Source organism: Mixophyes fleayi, chromosome 5 (assembly GCF_038048845.1).
Source record: "Mixophyes fleayi isolate aMixFle1 chromosome 5, aMixFle1.hap1, whole genome shotgun sequence".
Taxonomy (NCBI): domain Eukaryota; kingdom Metazoa; phylum Chordata; class Amphibia; order Anura; family Limnodynastidae; genus Mixophyes; species Mixophyes fleayi.
Genome location: NC_134406.1, coordinates 96,743,233 through 96,767,734, shown reverse-complemented (window position 1 = coordinate 96,767,734; position 24,502 = coordinate 96,743,233). Strand labels below are relative to the sequence as shown.

General features: G+C 41.1%; 1 protein-coding gene across 1 annotated transcript in view; it reads right to left on the bottom strand.

Annotated features, from left to right (window-relative positions):
• Nucleotides 1-458: 458 nt before the first annotated feature.
• The window catches only part of DPY19L1 (dpy-19 like C-mannosyltransferase 1), a 153,224-nt gene continuing 129,180 nt past the window's right edge, over nt 459-24,502 (bottom strand). The window contains exons 21-22 of the mRNA XM_075212580.1: nt 6,699-6,824; nt 459-1,655 (exon numbers count right to left, since the gene is read on the bottom strand). Of these exons, the coding sequence (XP_075068681.1) occupies nt 1,502-1,655; nt 6,699-6,824 (280 nt within the window). The 3' untranslated portion in view covers nt 459-1,501. The remainder of the gene's footprint in view (nt 1,656-6,698; nt 6,825-24,502) is intronic.

Here is a 24,502-nt window from a genome sequence, read left to right as displayed (position 1 = left end):
TATATATATATATATATATTTATTTATTTATTTATCATTGGATTTAATTCAACGCCGTGATTAAGTTCATGCAGCACATTGTCACATATACAAATAGTTACCAGCAAACTAATGAACAGGGCTCCCTTCTAAATCATATGTACATATTGTATCACTATAGATTATCGATCAATCGTTTAATGTACATGCACTTTTTCATAATATATGGCGGTATAACAAGATTTTTATATTTTGGTCACAGAGAGCCATTTATGGAAACCGTTTCACAGGTAACAGTTGAAAAAAGTTGTGTGGCCTATAGCCATCAATGCATCATTTGTCTAGTACAGTTTTGAAGATGAAAGCAAATTGGTCACAACACCTTTTCTTGTGGAATAGTGTACCTGCATGTATGACATTATGTGGAACACTTATGCTATGACAACACGGTCTATATATATTCAGGAATCTCCAAACACTTTTTTAGAACAAATATTTCAATTTATTGTTATAAGCATGTACAGTAATGGGTAATACCTGAAGCGATATAGTACCCAGATCAGAATGTTTTTCTGTTGTATACAGACTCTCCTAAGTTTATGTGTGACATCTCAGAACTCAAGGCTTAGTAAACATTTAATACAAATATTTAAATTATTAATTTAACTTTATGTATAGGGAATCCTAGAAAAGTCTTACAAATATCAGATGCTTCCTTTTTTTATTTTGAAAAATGATAAAAGAAAATGTGAATACTCTTATACAAATTGGATTGTTATTAAATGCAAATGCTGAAAATACATTGAATGTTAATCGTAAAGAAAAACTGCAAAATATTAAAAATAAAAGTTTAAACTGATTACAAAAATGTAAAACACTAACGAAGCCCAGTTTAGAAACAAGGGCATTTAAAGTGGTGAATAAATAATGTCCTCTCTAACCTGTTCCATACCCCAATAGTGCTGATTTCCATAAGCCTTGTAGGAAATGGACATCCACGTGCAGATTAGGGTGTGAACGGGGGCATATCCATGTTCGTTCCAGTTAGGAATGTTGTGAGGTACGCTGTTCTAAAACCGGCACTAACATTACTCTCTTTATACATCATCTAATTCATTTTGGCATATTGGTATAGCAGACTCCATTTTACCACAATGTCAATTATTAAATGGATCAATATAAAACACATGTACATAACACCAATACAATTACATACATATTTACATTCCATGTTTTCTTTGGTGCTCAATTGTAAAAACAGAAAAGTCTGCCAATTGAAACCTTTTTAAGGCAGTTTTGGAGAGATATTTTGTTCTCTTCATTAAGTTGCGACATGAATCAAATAAATTGCAACTGTACGAAAAAGTATGTAGTGTATTTTTAAAAAGACTTTTCTTAGCAATAACTATTTGCATAGCAGAGTATATGTTAGAAATCTCAGATTACAAATAGCTGTAAAACAAGATTGTACCAGAATGAAAAACATTAACCTTGAATGAAATTGGAATTCTTTCTTGTAAAATTAAACACTGACTTTTAAAACTTTGTAAATATTATTTTGAAATAAGGTGACAAAATGTGGCAACGATTCCTTGGCCAAAATTGAACACAATGGAGTCTTCCCAACATTAGAAGGATCTTCAATATCCCAGATCTCTGACAAGGTGCAGCCAGTTCTGTAAAACAAACACATAGTAACTAAGGTTGGAGAGAGACGGTCACTTAATAAAGAGGAGAGAAAGCTTTACTTTATAGATGTACCTATGTAGTCTACATTGAAAATAATCCATCTGTATAGTTCCTTCGCTTCTAGTAAGTACTCGTAAAAAGTAATAAATAATGTGGGGAATCTAATTATAATTTACTTCCCGCTAGGTATACAATGTTCCAGCACTATTTTCTTTTACAACAAGAATACAGAAATATAAAGTGCCATGCAAATGTTTAGGCACCTCCACACAAATTGCATGTTTCTCATAGTTTCTAAGTAAAAAGAGGTTAGCATAACTTCTGTAAGGTACTTAAGTTAAACATGAAATATTTCTACAGACGTTAATGCGTAATTACTATGCATTTGCTTAATTTAATGGATTAACAAAATAAACTATACATGGGGAATGTGACAAGTGCATCAGTTTATATTTAAAGGCCTTGATTGACTTGTTAGGTCCTAAATAAAACAGATAAGGGCAAGTCCTGAGTTCAATAAATAACCTGACTCTTCTAAACTCTCAGGATGTTGTGTCTACTCTAAACAACCATGCGCTCCTCTAAGCAGCTTGGCGAGGACATGGCAAAATAAAAAAGATAATTGGCTGTTACAAAGCAAGGGAAGGCTTTAAAAAAATATATAAATAAATACTTTCAATTTGGAATTTTTACTGTCAAACATTAAGTAAAAAACAAACAAACTACAGAACAGTAGAAAGTTTTAGCTGACACCTGAGTAGTGGACACACAGTACAACAAAATGACCTGCATAGAGGTGTTGCAAGGAGGAAACCTTTATTACAACCTCTCACATAAGTCAACTAATGATTTAGAACAAAGTGCTGTGTACGGATGAAACAGATATTTAACTTTTTGGTCACAAGTACAAAACGTATACTAGGAGAAAGACAATTGAAGCATTTGACCTTGCAAACTGTTCAGCATAAGGGGACATCTATAATGCTTTAGGAATGTAAATCATCCAGTGGCACAAATTATTATGTGGGTGCAAGGATTAATAGGTTAAACTAAATACCAACAAACCCTAAATGCTAATGAACCAGAATCAGTGATGAAATTGAAAAGACTTGAAACATAAGCAAGACATAGATCCAAACCATACCTAAAAATAACCATGTAATTTTATTGAAAATATGTTCTATTTGTTTCCGCATGTGAAATTAAGGCACTTGTCCAAGTCTACTAGAGATATTTCAAAGTACTCCCGCTGAGACAGTGTTTATGCTGATAATCAGACCACATAATAAAATATATAATTACATATAAAGGTAGATGGCAGTAGTATTGCACCAAGTTACATAGTAACAGTTATAAACACAGATTCTTAGAACCCATTTTTACAAGGTATTTTAAGACATTACCAAACATCCCGCAATCAGATAACAGGTATTAATTGTGCTCTTCTTTGGAATGTAAGGTATTGCCAATATTTTTTTTGTCAGTGCTAAACATTTTCAAATAAAAGTTTACAAAGTTATAAGAAGAGTGAGTAGGACAAGCAGAAAGTGTGTATTGCTACGGGGCACTCCGTGTGTTCCCAGTGTGCCCCATAGCAATGCACACTTTCTGCTTTGTCCTACTCATATTTATTTTTGTGTATAGGGTGCACCCTTAAGAACCTTACTCTTGGTATATCCTGAATAGTCATACTTTGACTTACTTAAGCATTACAATTATCTTACACACCAGTCCAATATAGAATACTTCTACTAACATACAAGGCCTTCAACAAACTTTAACCAAATTACATCTCTTCGTACTTCACAAGATCTGCCGCTTTCATCCACACTGATTACCGGTTACAGGACTATTTTTCAGGCTGTACCCACTTTAAGAAATTCCCTCCATCACAAAACAAGACTTTAAACTGGTCTTCAAACCTTCAAGCGTTCTCAGAAAACTCACCTCTTCAAGCTAGCTTATCAAATTCCTCACCCATCCTCTTAACTTCCCTAGAGTACCCTATTACCACCCACCCTCTACACAGTTCACATAAGACTTGCATGTGACCTTTCTATGGTCAATCAACCCTGACCCCCTAACCAACACTGCTGTGTGAATGGATTAAATAGCCCACTAAGCAATTTCTACCTTTGAAATCTGGCTGTATCTTGTATTAAACGCCTGTTGTCCTAGATTGGAAGCTCGAAAGCAAGGCCCCCCTACCTCTCTGTCTGAAATAGCCAGTGTTGTTTCCAAATATAAAGCGCTACAGAATATGCTGGCATTATAGAAAAAATTGTTTAAATAATAAGTATTACATTGAAGCCTTTACTATGGGTTTGCTTCTGTTTTGCTTAGCTAAAGATAGGACAAACACAGATGCCCCCTCAGTAATTATATAAGTCAGTGCCTCCACTTCCTCCCCGTCTATTGAGTACTTCTCAAGCGGTCTTCTGAAAAATAAAAACAACAAGGTTGATGGGAATGCCCTAGGCTGCAATGGAATACTTCAGGGAAAAAGAATTAACAGCTAGATAATTCACACTTTTACCCAATAAACTAGGGGGAGCAAATAACCAGTCCATATATGCTGCCTGAATAATTTATTTAGTGGCTGACTGCAGAACATGTCTGCCAAATTGACAGTCTCCTGACAATCCATCATCAAGGTGATAATGATTGGAATAGGTGTGGCAGGATGTCCATCTTACTGCTCTGCAATTCTCTGACACAGAAACCGGAGAAGTCTTTGCCAAACATATAGCTGTAGCTACCACTTCTGTTGAATGGGCTTTCAGTACTGCTCACTTCTCTTGTATACCTGAAAGATCACCTTTCTGATTCATCTGACCATAGTTTGTTTAGATGGAGCATATCCTTTCTGATGGTCTGCAAATATCACAAGCAGTTTTTCTGTTTTATGGCATTACGGTGTTCTAAATGTAAAGAAAAAATGGCCCAGACAATATCTAGATCCAGCATAATCTGGGCATCATCAAGATATAAAACCTTTTTGAAGGCAACTCTTTCTTGTCATTTGCAAGATAAATACCATTTCCCTGGCGTACCATTTTGATCATGTGACCGGAAGGATAGCCTGACCCCAGGTAAGATACCCTTTGGGACTGGGTTTGAATTTTCAGCACAGAGTGTAATTATCCTTTTACCAATGATTAGAAATACTGCTAATTTACCATATGCTTTTATTACCAAATTATTTTTCAAATAAATAGGTAACATTTATGAAACTGCAAGAATCTCCACCCCACCAGGTAGTCATAATACCCGTAAATGTAATTTTAGAATCATTATAAATTCATATTCAATGATGGTTGGTGCACCCAGTACATGCAAATAACATGAAACACAAAATTAAAGGGAAGAAACATGTAAATATGGGGCACTCTGTGACTAATGAAAGTAACTTAGTGATTAAAACTATTAAACTTTATTAGAAATTATTAAAAAAGAAGGAGAGGATTGCTTACAAATTCCTGGGTATGACCAGTAACAAAATAATTAAAAACAAAATTTGTAACAGTGACACAAAGTGAAACAAATAGTGCTTTAAAACGGCAGAGAAACTGCCAAGCCTCGCTATGTTAATAGGTTTTATAATACTAAACACACCTATTCTCGTATAATGCTGGAATAAAAAGATATTGTTTCAATGAACTTTATTAAATTTTTGTTGTTTGTAACATATTTTTATGGATACACCATTACTAGTATTGATGTCTTATCAAATAACTTACATCATCACCATTACCAGTATGTTCTCCTTTAAAAGGGGTTTACCTATTAACACTCCTTACACTTTTAATGATAATTCATTTATTAGAGACTTTATAATTCATTGCTATGTGACGAGAAAAGATATCTTTAGTATGCAAATCAGTTGCGATTCTTAGTTTGTAAATAACACTAAGGTATGTCCTATATTTCCTGCTGCCCTTGTAAAGCTGCCTCTATATGATAGACAGCACCTCCTTCTCTATTAATAGCGATTTAGGGTTAATCACTACTCCTATATAACAATTATAATCGGAATGCTCTCTAAATTCATTAGTTGGAGATTCCCCTAATTAAGCATAGCGAGACGAACGCTGTTGGGCGTTTCGCATATTCGCTTTGTGAAGGCAAGCCGAGGTAATGCACTGACAGTTCTTTCTTAGTGGAAAAGCACCCCTTAAGCTGACCTCACATTCAGCCAGCCAATCATATTCTTTACAAGAATATGATTGGCTGCTCTATGATTGTCATCACACGCAACCAATCAGGGATTAGTAGTGGTTTACAACCCTATATCGGGCTCTTATAATTGGTGCAGAATCGACTATATTTTAATAAATATATAAACAACGATTATGACAGATAATCCCATCTATTAAATAAACAGTTAAGTTGGTAAAAAAGGCAATGTCCTGGCCATATGCCGGCTCCCTTAAAAAGTACTGTATAAAAGTACATGAAGAACGCTTGATTATATTTAACGTCTAGTCGATAGCCCATAACCTATCATAGAATCATTTTATATATAATACTAAAAGATATAATCTAAATAATAACATTTCATATGTCTAGGCTCATGGAATAATTTGAATTAAAACGTTCAACCACAAATTAAATTGATTGCAGTAATTAGCAATACTTTGTGAATGAGTACATAAATTAAGTGAATTAATACATGAAAAGTTAAACTAAACACACACTAATAACAAATATGAAGTTAAATTGAATAGCAAGTGAAAAATGTACCATAGAAAAAAATGCTATGGAAAACACAAAGTGAAAATGAATAAAATGTTCTAATAAAGTGGAAAAGTGTGATCAAAATTATTAATTAAACTAGTGACATAATAATAAGAAATGAATTGATAAGCGCTGCGGAAACCTTGTGGCGCCTAACAAATAAATGATAATAATAATAAGTGCCAAAATAAATTATAATAACATTTATGAAACCAACAAAGTTCTATAAATTAATTACAAAAAAAATACATTATTAAAAGTAATTGAAAACAATGACATGCTAAAATACTCACTTAGTCCGTCTCAAACACCAGGTATCTTCCAATATAAAGTATTGTACTCCCAGTTTTAATAGGTCCTTTTTTACATCTTTAGCAGGTTTACGGCTGTACATTGAATAAACTATTTTTGTCCGTGCTCTGAAAATGAGAACAGCGCAAAAAAGATACAAAAATATTAGTGAATTCATCATCATCATCATCATCATCATTTATTTATATAGCGCCACTAATTCCGCAGCGCTGTACAGAGAACTCATTCACATCAGTCCCTGCCCCATTGGAGCTTACAGTCTAAATTCTGTAATATAGACACACACTCACACAGACACAGAGGGAGACAGACAGACTAGGGTCAATTTTGATAGCAGCCAATTAACCTACCAGTATGTTTTTGGAGTGTGGGAGGAAACCGGAGCACCCGGAGGAAACCCACGCAAACACAGGGAGAATATACAAACTCCACACAGATAAGGCCATGGTTGGGAATCGAACTCATGACCCCAGTGTTGTGAGGCAGAAGTGCTAACCACTAAGCCACTGTGCTGCCCATTAAATATAAATATATTAAATATATTCTTACATTGAACTGAAGCATGAATCAAAATAATTTTATATGTGTACATTTTACAAGGGTTTCTTGCTTTTCATATTAACTTTTTGTATTGCTGTTTAGATCCTATTTTCCTATTGAGTGCAAGTTAGAAATAAATGTCTGTTTTAAGACACAATGCTCTTTTATTTTACTGGTTGCACAATCTGTATTTTTCTTTTTAACTGTACATAGCAAAACACAGCTGCAGAAAAATCACTGCAGACAATCAGAAAGTACTTACAGTAGAAAAAGAATTGTACTCAAGTTTTAACCACAAAATTTAACAGTCTCACACTGAAGCGAATACATTTAGAATTCAAAATTGAAGAAACTTTAACTATTTAAGTTTCCTATCTGTAAATGGAGATTTGGGTATGTCTATTGGGCATGTCTTTTTTATTTATTTTTTATAAACTCATCAAAACACCAGTCATCATAATCAAATCATAGGAGATGCTTTAAACGTATATTTCAGTAGATGCATTTATCGTGGTATGCAGAGTTGCACATATCTTAAGATACGTATAGCAAAGTACGCAAATGCATTTTTTTTTACTGAAAGCAATTTCCACGCCCCATGTTTTTTATTATCTTTTTTTTCATCATTAATAGGGGGATCTGGAATGAAAGTGTTCCTACTTGAACCAAAAAGAGAGGATTTTTTACTCACTCTAAAATTTCATTCTCCGAGTCCATTGTGGTATAGTAGGTGGAATTGGAGCTAGGGAACTTTAAAATGTTAAACTGAAGGAAAGCTCCTCCCCTACTATGTCCCTCCCATGGGAACTATCTTCAGTTTAATAACAAAGCCCACAAGAGAGGACCTAACCAAGTGTAAGAACAACATACCTAAAAAATAAACAACCAACAGTCAGAGCAAGGGGAGGGAGTGCAATGTCCCCCTCTAACGAACTCAGAGAAATTTAATTTACAGTGAGTAAAAAAATCTTCTTTTCTCTTTCCTGGGGGACACTGCGACATACCAATGCTGCCCCTAAGCGAGGGACTGGTCTGAAATAACTGCTTATAAGATCATGCACAAAAAAACATGCATCCTGGGATGCAAAACCTGGCAACCAGCAAAAAAAAAGGAAGGAACGTGGACAGATGGCCATACAGTAACCAGGAACATCCGAGCTAGCCGAAGCAACTATATGCACCAACCAGGAAGCATCAACTGCCTTTTGAAAGGTGTTAAGAATCCAACCGGCACAGGTCTAGCCCCACAAAGGAAGTCAAATGAACAGTGAAGGTATCCAACAACAAAAGAGTGCGCATGTGCTGTCCACCCACGCCAGTGCACACCATACGGAAGAAAAGGGTAAGTGGAATAACAAATGAAGTCGGACGGTCCAGAAGGCAGCCGAGACCCCAGACTACAATCTAAAGTTGCAAACAACAACAGAAAACGGAGACCAAGACAGACGAATGGAAGAATATCTCCCAGGCAAGTGAATCTGAGGGACCCGCATACCACGCAATCTATGCATTACACATATGGTTGGAATTAGGATAGGAAAGGAACTGCACTGTAATCACTGCCTGCACAAACACATTGAAAGAAACCCCTGGCCTGTGGGTTCATGGTGTCTGTAGCCCCGTCGCCAAAGCAGACGGCAAACAGAGTGGCACCAAAGACAACCCGGGACTAGAAGAATAGGGCAAAGAAGTAACTGCAAGGCAGCCCAAAGGCCATTCACAGGATGCCAGAATACCATGGGCGGTGCGGCCAATAGGGAGCCACCAGAAGTGGCCATCCGCACTTATTGTTTTGTTCCCATACTCCCACTGTAACACAAATGGGAGCATGGGAATTGGCAGGAACATGGTCCCACAGCAAAACCTTAAATGGATCGCCACTGCACCTTTGTGAACCGCCCTGGGCCCATGGACATTGTATAGCATTAAGGAACCAAAAAAGAGAAAACATGAAGCCAAGAGACATATCTCTGGCAGACCCCTAGCTACTACCACTAAATGAAAATATCACTGTCATGCAGGATCCTGATGTAGCCAAATCTGACTCCCTTCCGTTCCCAAAACTACAGCCCTGGGATAAAAATGGCCAATATCTCCTAAACCCGATGTACTGTCCAGGACCATGCCACGGTACTCCCTCATCTATCTCGCAGTGTCACGGCTAGGAATATTTGTGCATCCCCAAACTCTACTTAGATGGTAAAGCAGAGGGTGGTGGAGACAGAACACGCTGGGATAAGTTCAGATGGAGAATCACAATGAAGAAATACACAGACTATAAAGTAGTGTTGCAACTTTAGAATATTGTTCAATGGTGCAACAGCAGTAATAAAAGGCATGTACAACTCAGCTGTGCTGAGCACACGGTAGTTGGGAAATAAAACAATCACATCAGTACTTCAAATGGTAACCATGAGCAACAGCATGAAAAACAAGCATTACAGTTCAACGCTGAGATGATGATCCAGAACACTTGAAACCTTGTAACACAGACAGCAACAAAGGAGAATCACTGACACAGCTTGAAAGTCCGATGAGGATAGTAAATAGACTTGGCTGATCCAGATGGAATGTGATTCACTTTAGCGGATGGTGATAGGTAATGTAACGGTTCTTGTCAGCGGAACAACAGATGTGTGTATGTATATATATATATATATATATATATATATATATATATATATATATATATATATATATATATATATATATATAGTCCAAGAGCTTGGTGAACTAGAGACATGCAATAGAATGTTGCTAGAAGTACAGCGTGACAATAGAAGTCCAACACACAGAGAAACGTAAGTTCATCCCTTTGACAGAAAGCAGCTGATATCGCACAGAACTTAATTAAAGGAACTGGCTCCTAGCTCGGCAATGATTCTTAGAAATAGTCCAGCAATTCACAAACAGCAGAATGATAATAATAGCCGTGCCAGACCTAGAACCACAGATGACCAGAACTTGATTGTAGTTCAACAGAATAATGAACAGCCGAGCAGAGCGGTAATGAATCCAATCAATATGAGCACAGTTTATAACAAGCAACTCACGACAGTTCTATGTGCAGATGAAAGTTCAATGAATAGTTGCCTCTTAGAGATGAACCATGAAATGATATTCAGCAGGGCCAAATGGAGATCAGCGATGACAGGCAATCTCGGCAACCAAATAGCATCCAGGAAACACTGAGGGAGTTAGGTATGCAGCCAGAACCCACAGTAGTGTGAGTAACACGTAGATCAGGCAATGAATCCCTGATCACAAGAGGTTGATAAAGTCTTCAGTAACCAATAAGCTTCAGAAGGAGGTTTCCAATTAGGATAACAGAAAACAGCTATGAAAAGGTAGAGACTCTGAAACAGGAGACAAGCACCAACATAGTTCCTTAAAGGGCAAGTCACACAGCAGCACCTAGTTATGAGAGCGGTGTGTGACACGCAGTCTATCACTGAAAGAAAGTGGAAGCGTTTAGGAACAGCAGCAACACAGCCACAAAGACCATGTAAAATCACAGCGTGTGGTCAATGACTGCTAAGAAGCGTAAAAGTCGCCAACGCTCTTCTGATTCCTTAGCTAAAAAGTTCCAAACTTCCACTGGCAATAATGGAAGCACAAAAAACTGTGCAGTGGAAGCTTAATGGAATGGGTTTTCATGGCCGAATGTGGGTTTGGCGTTTGCCGGGAAAAAGTTATCTGCCTGACTGCATTATGCCAAGTGTTAAGTTTGGTGGAGGAGGGATAATGGAATGGGGCTGTTTGTTAGGGTTTGGGCTAGGCCCCTTATCTCCAGTGAAGGGCAATCTTCATGCTTCAGCATACCAAGTCATTTTGCTATGCTTCCAACTTTGTAGCAATATTTAGGGAAAGACATTTTCTATTCCAACATGACTGTGCGGCAGTGCAAAAAGCAAATACTACAAAGACATGGTTTGATGAGTTTGGTGTGGAAGAACAGAGCCCTGACGTCAACCCCATCGAACACCTTTGAGATGAACTGGAACGGAGATTGCGAGCCAGGCCTTCTTGTCCAACATCAGTGCCTGAGCTCATAAATGCTCTACAGAATGAATAGGCACAAATTCCCACAGAAACACTCCAACATCTTGTCAAAAGTTTTCCAAGAATGGAAGCTGTTGTCGCTGCAAAAGGGGGACCAACCCCATATTAAAGTATATGTATTAAAATACAATGTCATTACAGTCCCTGTTGGTGTAATGGTCAAGCGTCTGAATACTTTTGTCCAAATAGTGTATCAACCCCCACACGAGTAACGAACGTGAGGTTGAGGACAAAACAATGATCTGCCTGTCCAGCTGAAGGGTGAAACTAGAACATATCCATAAAAACACCCGCTGAAGCAGAACAGAATGAAAATGTGCCAGAAGCACCCCATCAAACACAGAAACTCGGGACCCCAGCAACATCATACACTGGAGAAGACAATTCCCGTCTGGCCAGCATAGACTTGTCCATTGTTAAATGCCTTTTTGGCTACCATTGCAACATCTTTGTTTGGATACACAGACAGTGCATGTAACAAGACAAGGTCATTCCTTGGAGCTGTAGTTGTGATGAGCTCTGTGACCAGTACCTTACATAAATGGCAGTAATGAACAGACAAACTTCCTCCAGATGATGCCAAACTTTGTCACAGTACGATATCCTGCGAGTCTTCCGTGGCTCGCTGAATCCTGACTGCTGTGGATTGTACTGGTTGCTGAACAGCCACATCTTGATGGAGTTAATGGCCCGGGCCATCCAGTGAGCCTGATGGATAGCTCCAGGAAATATGAAATGTACTCCACGTGGAGGAATGCCTCCAAAGAAAATTATGGTGAGTTCCAATAGTTCACGGTAATCATCTCTCGGTTGGAATTTCTCCAAATGAGCAAATGCAAACTTCATGATGTCATCTTTCCAGGGTGCAACCACAGCTAATGTCTTTTCATCTTCAATTGCTGTACTGAATGAAACTTGATCGATTCTAGGACAAAAGTCTCGGAAGTGGATGAAAAGCTCAATGTTTGAAGATTTAGAAACGTCATGGATACTGAAGACCTTTCCAGCATTATATCAGAGAAGTGATGTCGACAAGCCAAATTTAGTAGTGGTCGGCCAATCTCAGAATCCAGCAGTACACATACTCCACCTTTCACTCCAGTGTTAGATGCTGTTGAATCAAAACATAGCCCTTGGATGTTGTCCAGCAATCCCCACTCATCTATGGTTTCAGCCATTGCCTTAGCTATAGCTTTTGCGGTTCCATCCAGAAGTTTCGGAACGGAGAGCAGCTTTATTACAATCTGTCCTGAAACCAAAATAGGGAGCCTATTAACCCATTTTTGGGGAAACGCTGTACTAACAATGAATATCTCCCATATTATCACTCATTGACATGACTGCAGTGCAGGTGGTTATTAATGTTCACTTCTATTTGTTCCTGCAATTATACAGTGTTAATAGGTGGGCAGCACAGGGGCTTAGAGTGGGCAGCACAGTGGCTTAGTGTGGGCAGCACAGTGGCTTTGTGGTTAGCACTTCTGCCTCGCAGCACTGGGGTCAGGGAGTTTGATACCCGACCTTGGCTTTATCTGTGTGGAGTTTGTATGTTCTCCCAGTGTTTGCATGGGTTTCCTCCAGGTGCTTACAGCTAGTGGAAGCAGGAATGAAAGGACCGAAACCTAGGCTGTGTCCGTGTAGTATCGCTAATGGCAATAAAAGAGCTGTCGTCCTCTGTAGCTACAGTAAAGAACTCCCAGTTCCCAGAAAACAATATAACCTCAGAGTTCGTTTAGAACCTGCACCTGCTGCCCAGGAACGTAACCCCAAGGAAGGAGTACAGAAAAACTAGGGGGACAGAGCAAACATCCAAAGAGGCCTGCGTTTAAGCATCCTAAAAGTGTTCAGTCATAGAAAACTCAGCTCTAGCTCCCGTGGTTTTAGAAAGGCAGGGACAGGCAGAATCTACACTGGGAGTGTTAGGAACCCCTCCAGCCGGCACAACACAACCCGGAGTCTACTCTGCCAATCAGGTGTTCACTGGTGCCCCTGATGGTGGGGACAGACTGGGCTGCAGACGGACAGAGGGTCGTGAAGTGTGTACCACCTGGGGAGAACCCAGGCAAACGGAGTGAAGTCCAAGCAGAGGTCAAGGGTCGGCAGCTGATAGCAATTTCAATTAGCAAGCCGGGGTCAAGGGTCACGAGCAGACAGGAAGATCGGTACACAGGCCAGAGGTCAGGGTCACGAGATACACAAGCAAAGTCCAAATCCAGGCAAAGGGTCATACACGGGTAATCAGCAGTAAGTTCAATAGGCAGGAACAAGGCACAGAGCAGGTCAGCAGACTGGGAACAGAAGCTATAACCGGCAATGAGGCAGCAGACCTCATTGCCTTAAATACAGCCAGCGGCCAATCAGAGCCTGCCCCCAGATAGAGCACACTTGCAGGCTAATTGCCTGCTGCCCTAAACACCAATCAGGGCTTAGCCCTGGAATCCACACTTGCAGGCTAATGCCTGCTAATTCAGCCACAGGCGGAATCTGATTACTTGCCCCCTATGCGCGTGCGCGCCTGGCTGCCGGGACGCGGTGCTGCAGAGGCGTCCGCCCATTGCCTTGGAAACGGTCAGGAGTTGGGAGGAAGTGACGTCCCGGTCGTCATGGTGACGGTCGGGACTCCAGAGAGGACAGGAAGAGAGCCGCGGCGGCTGTGAGTACCGCCGCGGCTCGTGACAGGGAGACTGTTATTAATAGTTATTTTTGATAATAAAAGGGGAAAAATAAAATAAAGCTTCCATAGCAATTGAAACTTACAGCTGAGGTGGGGGAGACAGTGTACCACAGTACCTCTGTTTCCGCTTTCATGTAAATAGGGGAAGACGAATCTATAACTGCAGGTGCCGCCAAGCCTAAAATCTGCTGAACACCCAGGACCAAGCCATCCACACTGTGTACATTGGAGTCATCTCCCACACCACAAGTATCAGTCCTCTCAGACACGTGAAAGAACTGTCAATCCTCCTCTGAAAAAAGAACAGTTAGAACAAACGTTTGAATCAGTTCAGGAGTAACTGTTAGGAACTTACCTTGTCCCCGTTCCGCTGCGCTGTCAGCGGGAGCTGACAGCGGTGTCCATCTCTTCAGCGCTTCTTCTGTTAGCGCTGCCGCACTTCCGGGTTCTCTCTGCTGCTGATCATGTGACTCCTGGGCGGGGAATTCAAACTCCTATATCTTCCCTGCTCTGACACGCTGCCTGTGTCAGAGCAATGTGTTTCCTGTTCCTGGCTACAGTTCCTGTGTCCTGACTCCTGTGAACCTGCTCCCTGTTAACCCCTCTATTCCTCCTACTCCTGTGTACCTACCTGGCTGTGACCTGACTATTCTTTGGCTTATCACTGGCACTACGCAACTGGACTATCTTCTGTGTACCGACTCGGCTGTGTTACCAACTATTCTCTGGATCTCCCTCTGGCACCGCATACCTGATACCTTCTGTGTACCGACTCGGCTGTGTTACCAACTATTCTCTGGATCTCCCTCTGGCACCGTATACCTGATACCTTCTGTGTACCGACCCGGCTGTGTTACCAACTATTCTCTGGATCTCCCTCTGGCACCGTATACCTGATACCTTCTGTGTACCGACCCGGCTGTGTTACCAACTATTCTCTGGATCCTGCCACGCACCCATTGCCTCCGTGCATCTACCGGTTACTGTTCCAGACCTACTACGCCTGGAATTAACGGTTAGTGCCTGTACTTGCACCGCATTGTCTATTTTCTTGTCTGCCTGCCATCACTTAGAACTTTCTCCCTTACGTCAGTAGGCTAATCTGGGGGCCGCGACCTGCGGTTCTTCGGCAGCTAAGCCCACACTACCTTGCGGTGGTTCTTGGTGAAGACCGGAAGGCCATTAGACTCCGCGCCCTAGGTAAGCCTGTGCTAATACTGACTAAGGCATCAAAATCATAACAGTAACGTGCTTGCCCGTATTCCTCTAGGGGGTGACAAGGAGACCCTCCATGAGGAAGCATCCCTAGCCAAACCCATCCATAGCTGACTCGCCTCTGCCTGTGAAGCTCCACTAGTGGTTAGCACTAGCTGTGAAGCAGATATGTTTTGAAGGAAAAAGGTACATCTCCTTCTATAGTCTGAAACAGTACCCTAGTGACTTTGGCACTGTATGTCATCAGTGACTAAACTGATTCCTCCATAGACATAAAAAGAGCTCATTATGGCTCTCCTTCTCACATCCTGCACAAGGTCATATGGGTCATACTCTGCAAAAAACAACTGAGAATTTCACATAGCACCAGCATAGAGTTGCACAGACATTCTAGTGGCTCTTTGTGAGCTTGGAAAGCCATGTTGCAGGTATCCTACACTTACTGTGAAAATACAAGAACACACCAAAGAAATAGAAATGTAAGACCCCACCAATAAAAAGAAGGATAAAAAGGTCCAATATTTCAGTGTAAACCTGAGGCTGAATGGTAATACAGACAATCTGGTCACTCTAGATATAGAGTCACACCCATACACTACGTAAGTCTAAGCAAAGTAGGACAGTGTGAAGCAGCAAACAAGAATAGTGGTAAAACCTATGTTGCAAGCAAACAATATCAGATAAGGGAGCATAGCTCGATAGAAACGGCAGTACATAGAAAATGCATTTCCCTAACAAAGCCCATCTTACTCCCTGCTCTGTTTCTATGGCCGCACAAGCCATCTCATTCAATAAAGGAGATCTGCTGCAACGGCGTTTGCCTATCTGTCCCTGTCCAATATAACTATATCTCTCTCTACTATACATACATACATATATACACACACACACATATATATACATTTACATTATATATATATATATATATATATATATATATATATATATATATATATATATACATACACACATATATACACACACACACAGGGAACTATTCTGCAGCGATGGTGAGGTAGAAAATGGCGGTCCCCGTTAAAGTAAAGAGGCCGATGGCAATTCCCACCGAGAATCCAGCTCATTGCTAAGGGAACATGAAACCTGCTCCATATAGCTTGCACTGCTCTGTAGCTGTCACCACTGGCAGGTTTGCGGGGGAGAGGGAAGCCTAATGGCTACTCTCCCATGATCAGAAACCCAGCAGGCATTTCACACCTGGGGAGGTGTCCCCGATCAGTTAAAGTGAATAAAATAATTTAAGAATATGTGAACTGAAAATATATATTAAACTACATTTAGATCTTAAATATCTTAAGGCTATTTTGATTATTTGCATTGGAACTAGCAACTTCTTTAATAATAAACGTACAGACATTTTTTTAGCATCATTCAAAGAGTTAGCACATTGAAAAACTTACTGAGATGTCAACTGTCAACTAATAATTAGACCCTGTTTTTTCCATTAAGCACTTTGATTTCCCACTAGTTGAGTTGCACATAAAACTATGGATGACCCATAGAGCCACAAGGTTAATGAGTGGCTAATAAGTGAAATTAAAGCAAACAGAAACCCTTTATTATCTTCTTTGCTGGGCTTTTACTCAATAAAACTCTGTAGTAGTTTTAGTATGAAGTAATGAGGATCGCTAATGAGCAGCTAATGAATTAAATTAAAACATAATATGAAATGGAATCATTTTATTATTTTTTGTGTAAGTTTATTGTTCAAATTAAACTGTCTAGTAATTTTAATTAATTATAGATCACTTTATAATGATGGTTTTATATTTTCATAAAATATTTTAAATTCTCGGCCACTACAAAAATAAAATGAGCAATAGCAAATCACTCATTCATGTTAAGATACATTTGAATATACATAAAATAAATCAATCTGTATTTTTTACAATAACTCATTTTGGATAACAAACCTTGAATTTATAAACATGAATTAAAAATAGTAATTTCTTTAAACATAATTTTTAATTTATAGGATGTCAATTTTTTGAAACAATGTCAAAATGATCCAATCAGAACGGCAGAGACTATATAAACTGGACAGAAATCATTGATCACCGCTTTTCTGCATAAGCGGGAAGATTTACCTGAGTAACGTGTTGAAAAGTGGAGCTTGGAGAAGCTACCGACCTGATACATGCTGTCATCGATACGTTTACAAACTGACCTGGTTCCAGATCTTACACATATATGGTCCTATTATACTGCACTAATTTATCTTTTATCCTTGTTATTGTAGAATAAAGGAAATTGTTATCCATTATAAGGACCCATGGTTTAAGTATTACAAGATACATCTCTAAATAGGACGGATAGGTGAGTATAACTAACATTTTATGTACTTACAAATACCTGTTACAGAATACACTATTTTTTTTCCATTTCTTTTGAGCACTATTCCATGGAGAAATAGCTTCATCTATATGAAGAAATAAACTCTAAGTCTATATATCAACTAAATAAGGTGGGTGATATTCCAGTTCCACACACATTATTGTTCAACCACACAGAGTACTTTATTTTTCCATCATTTCCACTTTTTCTGAAGCATCTTGTCACAAATGAAGTTTGAATGATCTACAGTACTCTGACACACTATCAAAACACTTTTTGTTAGGTTTACTATCACAGGATTTGCCACTTCTAATACATATAATTTATGGCGTGTCCCACTGAAAGCTGTAATGTGAAAGACATGTGTCTAAAGTAACTTATATTTTCTAAAGAATAAAGCTAATAATATAAATATGGAAAACAATATAGTTTTTGTAAAGAAAACTTAAGTCAAAATTTTAATATGGTGTTAAATATAAACAAAAGCAATATTTTTTTTTATAAAAAAAAAAATGTTGTTCTTTCTCGGACAAACATAACAACTGTGACTGATGAACCCTCTTTCAAATCTCTTAACATATGAGGACATAATTATCAATCATCTAGTCTGCAAATATATAATTCATAAGTTCATGTAACAAAAACCCCAAATCAGATTTTAATTTGTCATTACTTATTCAACAAAAAAATAAGCTAACATAAAGCAGCCATGTCTAAAATAGTAAGTACACCTCTTATTGTTTTCAAATCAATAAAGATTGTAATTTAAATCCGGTTTGGCTAACCCAGTGCACTTCAATATTTGATCAAATATTGCAATCACATTTGCCGAACATTTGGCAGTTCGGACTGGATTATTCATGCTTCTGTTAAGACCATGCCAAGGAGAAGAGACATCTGCAAAGTTCTCAGAGAAGTAACTGTTAATGTTCATCAGTCAAGAAAGGGTTAAAAGATCATTTCCAAAAAAACAAGTTCATCATTCAACAGTGAGTGTATTGGCAACACTGAAGATAGTAATAGATCTTTAGTGTTGTTAGTAATAGAAGATCCTAATTTTCCCAGGGATATGCACCCCACCAAATTCATTAAATGTCATGATTCTTACATTCTCCTCCTTTCAGCTTTGTTTGCTCGCACCCCCCACAGCGGGCACACAATACTTCCAGGTTTCGGATGGTGACGTGACCATTGCTGAGGGGTGGGTAATTAAAATTCTGGAACTATATAAACTTCGCTCTAACACAGTAGCATTGTAATAGGTTGACTACCTCATGACTCCTTGTGTATTCCCTCTTAGGAACTTTGGCTCCTCTGTGGTGACCTTCTCCAGATCCATTGTTATGCTGAATTTATTCCTTGTGTACAAGTCCCCGGCTTGCCTTCTGACTTCATCATTGATTCGGAATCGGTATTGCACAGCCCGCCTGGGTACCAGTGTACCTGCTTGACTCCCAGTGTTCATGTTCCCACTTCGGCTCTGCCGACATCTCTACCACTTCCATGTTACGCCTTTAGGCACACCAGAGGACCGCGACCTGCGATTTCTCACCAGCTAAGCCTGCATTAAGGTGGTTCTTGGTGAAAACCGGGGAGCTCGTTAGACTCTGCACCTTTGGCCAGTCAGCTGCAATCTTGGCTAACACTAGGAATCCAATTTCTCTTAGAGTGATTGTTACAGTTTGCCATTACCACTTATAACCCCTCACCCTGGGATCAGCTACATCATCATGTGGGCAGAATTACAAAACAGGAATTGAACTAGGAACATCTACTGTCATTTCTTCAGGGATTATCCACACAGCTGGATACCGTCCAGAATACCCTAGGCACTCAGGGTCAACCAGCTACACCACTGTAACCTGCACCTCCTTAGACGGCCGCTTCCCAATTGCACATTCCAAACCACCCTAAATTTGATGGTGACACCAAGTTATGTAGAGGATTTTGGAATCAAAGCACAATTCAATTCGAACTCCTGCCAGGGAACTTGCCGCTGTTATGAATCCCAGTGCATTCACAAAGTGCAATGGAAGTGTAAGGCAAAGTGTCTTTATTCAGGTAAATATATTAACAAAGATAACTCAAATCCACGGATAACAGGTTCCAAAAGAGACTGTATAGTAAAATGGCAGGAACAAGTATAATAAGTTTACCCCAGTCCAGAAGGCACAAGGCTGTCCAGGAAAGCAGACAGAGTCCAGGGATCAAATAGAGACCAGACAAACAAATCCAAATAGCCAGGCAGAGATCAAGCAAATAGGCGAGGTCCAGAAGTCTGTCCAAAATTTCAGGGCAACAGGCATAACAGCGTGGTCCAAGGTACAGGCAAATGATTCGGGGTCTCATGCAAGCTCCAAGGTACAGGCAGAGGTCATACACAGAAGTTCAGTCCAGCAGGTATATACCAAATAGCACAGGAGCAGGTTAGCAGCAGCCAGGAACAAATGGATGAACTGCTCAGAGCACAGCTAGAGGCAGGTACTTAAAGCAATGCAACAAGTGCAGTTCTAATTCGCATCAGACAAGGAGATTAACTCCTTCAGGCATGTTGCAGAGTTCAAGAGCAGGACAGCAGCAGCACCTCTGATGGATTATAGGTACTGCTGCCAGATACAAAACAAAGGCAGTCATAACGTAGCCCCCCCTTTAAGGAGCGGATTCCAGACGCTCCATACATGCTCCCTTCAGGTTTTTCTCCTCTTCTTTTTCTTTTTATAAGATCTCCCTGGAGACACAATTGGGCTCTTCTCTAATGGAGTACAGAGGTGACCCAATTCTTCAGAAGCAGAAGAATTGTAAAGTTCGTCCACTAACTCTCTAGTATCCTCCACAAATTCACTTTCAGAGTCTGAGTCCCAGCCTAGAGTCGGGATAGGACCTTTTATTTTATCACCAGATGATGATATGCCCAAAAAGCCAGTCACCAAGGTTGGTGTTTGTTGTGACTGAAGTGGCAAAGCAAAGGTTTTTCCATTCTTGTTAACCTTCTCCCTAGGTGACCTAGACTGTCTGATGGAAGACACATTCATAGAGGTCTTATGGACAAGTGCAGGAACTGATGCACAGGCTGGAATGGGCACAGAAAAATCGTGATCAGATGACTTGACTGTGGATGGAGTGTACTTCTGACAAACAGCATTAACAAAGTCCATGGTATTATGAATAATGGGGTCATCGGAATTTAGTAATGAGAAGGCTCAGGTTTGTGGCTCCCCTCTAAAACACATAATAATTGAACCCACTTGGTTAAATTGGTCAACAAAATAATCCGGACATTCTTGAAACGGTTTCATGGAAAGTTCGAGTACCGTAACAAACTGTTTGATGTCTCCATCAAAGAAGACTGGAGGAGGATCTGATGACTCGGAAGAGGCTTTTGGGCATTCAGGCTCAATAGCAGTCTCTGGAGAGTACCCAGCTTGTGCAGCAGTCTCTGGAGAGTCCTCAACTGGAACGGCAGAGCAGGAGTCCCCGACTGGGATGGCAAGTTGGGCACACTTGACGGGAAGCCCGTACTGGGCACTGCACTCTGACTGGATTGCACTGTGAGATGCCTCAAAGCAGACAGCACTGTGAGATGCCTCGGAGCAGACAGCACTGTGAGATACCTCAATGCAGACAGTACCAAGTGGCAACTCGGGCTGGACCGCATGGAAAGGCAACTCGGTAGGGGGCTGTAATGGCAGCGCCCCCTCTGGAGCTGAAGACCCGGGAGAGGAGGCAGCGGACTCGGGAGCCGGGAGAGGAGGCAGCGGACTCGGGAGCCGGGAGAGGAGGCAGCGGACTCGGGAGCCGGGAGAGGAGGCAGCGGACTCGGGAGCCGGGAGAGGAGGCAGCGGACTCGGGACCGGAGGCAGCGGACTCGGGACCGGAGGCAGCGGACTCGGGACCGGAGGCAGCGGACTCGGGACCGGAGGCAGCGGACTCGGGACCGGACGCAGCGGACTCGGGACCAGACGCAGCGGACTCGGGACCAGACGCAGCGGACTCGGGACCAGACGCAGCGGACTCGGGACCAGACGCAGCGGACTCGGGACCAGACGCAGCGGACTCGGGACCAGACGCAGCGGACTCGGGACCAGACACAGCGGACTCGGGACCAGACACAGCGGACTCGGGACCAGACACAGCGGACTCGGGACCAGACACAGCGGACTCGGGACCAGACACAGCGGACTCGGGACCAGACACAGCGGACTCAGGACCAGACACAGCGGACTCAGGACCAGACACAGCGGACTCAGGACCAGACACAGCGGACTCAGGACCAGACACAGCGGAACAAGAGGCAATGGCCGGAAACTCAGTGCTGGCAGTAGCTGGAATTGGCATCACAGGACAGGCAGCAACTGTAACTGGCACCGCAGGACAGGCGGCAACTGGAACTGGCACCGCAGGACAGGCGGCAACTGGAACTGGCAGATTAGGCTGAAGTAAAGCAACAGGAGGTGACGTGCAGAACAATTCAGGGTCTGGAGAGGAGCACACTGAAGGCTGCTCCATAGGATGTTGTGGTCTGCGGAGCGGACAACTTTGTAAGAAATGTTCGCCACTGGCGCAGTAGAGGCATAGTTTACCAATCCTTCTGCGCCATCGTTCCTCCTCAGTGAGAGGGGGACGCAGGTAGCTTGGTCGTTTAGAATCCCTAATGGTAGGGACCGCTGGCAATACCATAGATGCAGCACCAATGTCAGAAAAATTTCTGGGAGGATTCTCTGCAGTCTGAATACTTTCATTAGAGGAGTTTGTTGCTTTAAAATCAGAATTAGTGTTGAAATTCAGCAGGAAGAGTTTTAAGCAGTTCTTGGAATAAAGTGGATAGTTGTATGATTTGGTAACGGAGCTGAAGAATGTCCATTTGCAGCATTTGTAATTGTGGATTTACAGACATGTCTAATAGCCAAACAAAGAGTTCAATGCAACAACACTAGGAATTCCAGGACTAAGACAGAGGGCGTGCAATCAGCAGGCCCAGATTGTATGGCAGTTCATCATGTTATGAATCCCAGTGCATTCACAAAGTGCAACGGAAATGTAAGGCAAAGTGTCTTTATTCAGGTAAATATATTAACAAAGATAACTCAAATCCACGGATAACAGGTTCCAAAAGAGACTGTATAGTAAAATGGCAGGAACAAGTATAATAAGTTTACCCCAGTCCAGAAGGCACAAGGCTGTCCAGGAAAGCAGACAGAGTCCAGGGATCAAATAGAGACCAGACAAACAAATCCAAATAGCCAGGCAGAGATCAAGCAAATAGGCGAGGTCCAGAAGTCTGTCCAAATGGTCAGGGCAACAGGCAAAACAGCATGGTCCAAGGTACAGGCAAATGATTCGGGGTCTCAGGCAAGCAGGCAAGGTCCAAGGTACAGGCAGGGGTCATACACAGAAGTTCAGTCCAGCAGGTATATACAAAATAGCACAGGAGTAGGTTAGCAGCAGCCAGGAACAAATGGATGAACTGCTCAGAGCATAGCTAGAGGCAGGTACTTAAAGCAGTGCAACAGGTGCAGTTCTAATTAGCATCAGACAAGGAGATTAACTCCTTCAGGCATGTTGCAGAGTTCAGGAGCAGGACAGCAGCAGCACCTCTGATGGATTATAGGTACTGCTGCCAGATACAAAACAAAGGCAGTCATAACAGCCGCCAGAGAAAGCTAAAGCCACATATAGGCCACATATATCATTTCTCTCTTATTCGGATAGAACCTTGCTTGGACATCTCCATTGTGGGAACGGAATGATCCCTTATTACATAGCTATAATAATTTCTTGGCTACATTCATGAAAATTTTTGATGAACCGGGGAGGGTGTCTATTGCATCCTTCGAAATTCTACATCTGTGACAGGGAAACCAGTCTTTTTGTCAATATACCATTCAGTTCAGAACATTAGCTCTGATGTAATACCGAGGACTTGATCGTGACCTTCTGGCAGTGGTTGTCTGACCGTATTAAAGATGAATTGGCTTCCCAAGACCTTCCCTCCTCTTTGGATGAACTCAATTCTCTCTGCAACAAAGTGGATGTCAGACGCCATTTTTGCACTGATTCTAGACGACCACCAGTCTGTCCCCGATAGCCGTTACACGTTACCTAGCAGCGTGACGCTTTCTTATTTTCTTGGCACACAAGGAGTTAATGGTTGCAGTTCATAACAGCCGAATTCACACAGAGGGTTAATGGTTTGCAGTTCATATATAACAGCATACACAATGAAGCTGAACTCACTCAGAAGGTTAATGGCAGAAATCCATAGAACAGCAAATAAGGTGAAGCTGAATTCCCACGAAGGATGATGGTTGAGATCTGTATACAGTAGACAGGATTGAAGCAGCAACCAACAGCAACTGTGGGGGTCTGGAACCAGAAACTAGGAAAGTGTTGCATTGGTAATTTGCTAAGTGTAGCAGAAGACTCTTATAGTTTGTAGAGGAAACCAATTGATGGATGAGATCAGGTGTTCTAACTCAGCAGGCAATTAAGCAAATGTCTCACCCAAGATGGCAACTTCCAGTACTGCAGACAGAAGTCACGCTTGTCCAAGGATAGAATGCTGCATTTGACCAGGAGGGAGATGTACGGTGATATGGTACCACCGAGTGGTGTAAACAGGACTAAGACCCTGATTCGTGACAAATAGTGTCTCCTACAGATGAATAAATAATTTCAAAAGCGTATTGGCTAAAAGTCATGTAATTGCGAGACAAGGGGTGTCTTTCACAATGTTAGCACTCGGTATTGAGGAAAAATCTTCTACTTTACCCAAATCCTGGTATGTTTGTTGCTATAAACATAGAAAACTTACAGTTCCTTTTCAGATGCGTTCACATAACACAGGTGGCCACCTGATTAGATTTGTCTCCCTCGATTGCTTGCGTCTCACGTCCTTACGGCCAGCACAGAAAGAACATCCAATTCAGGGCTATTGAACATCCG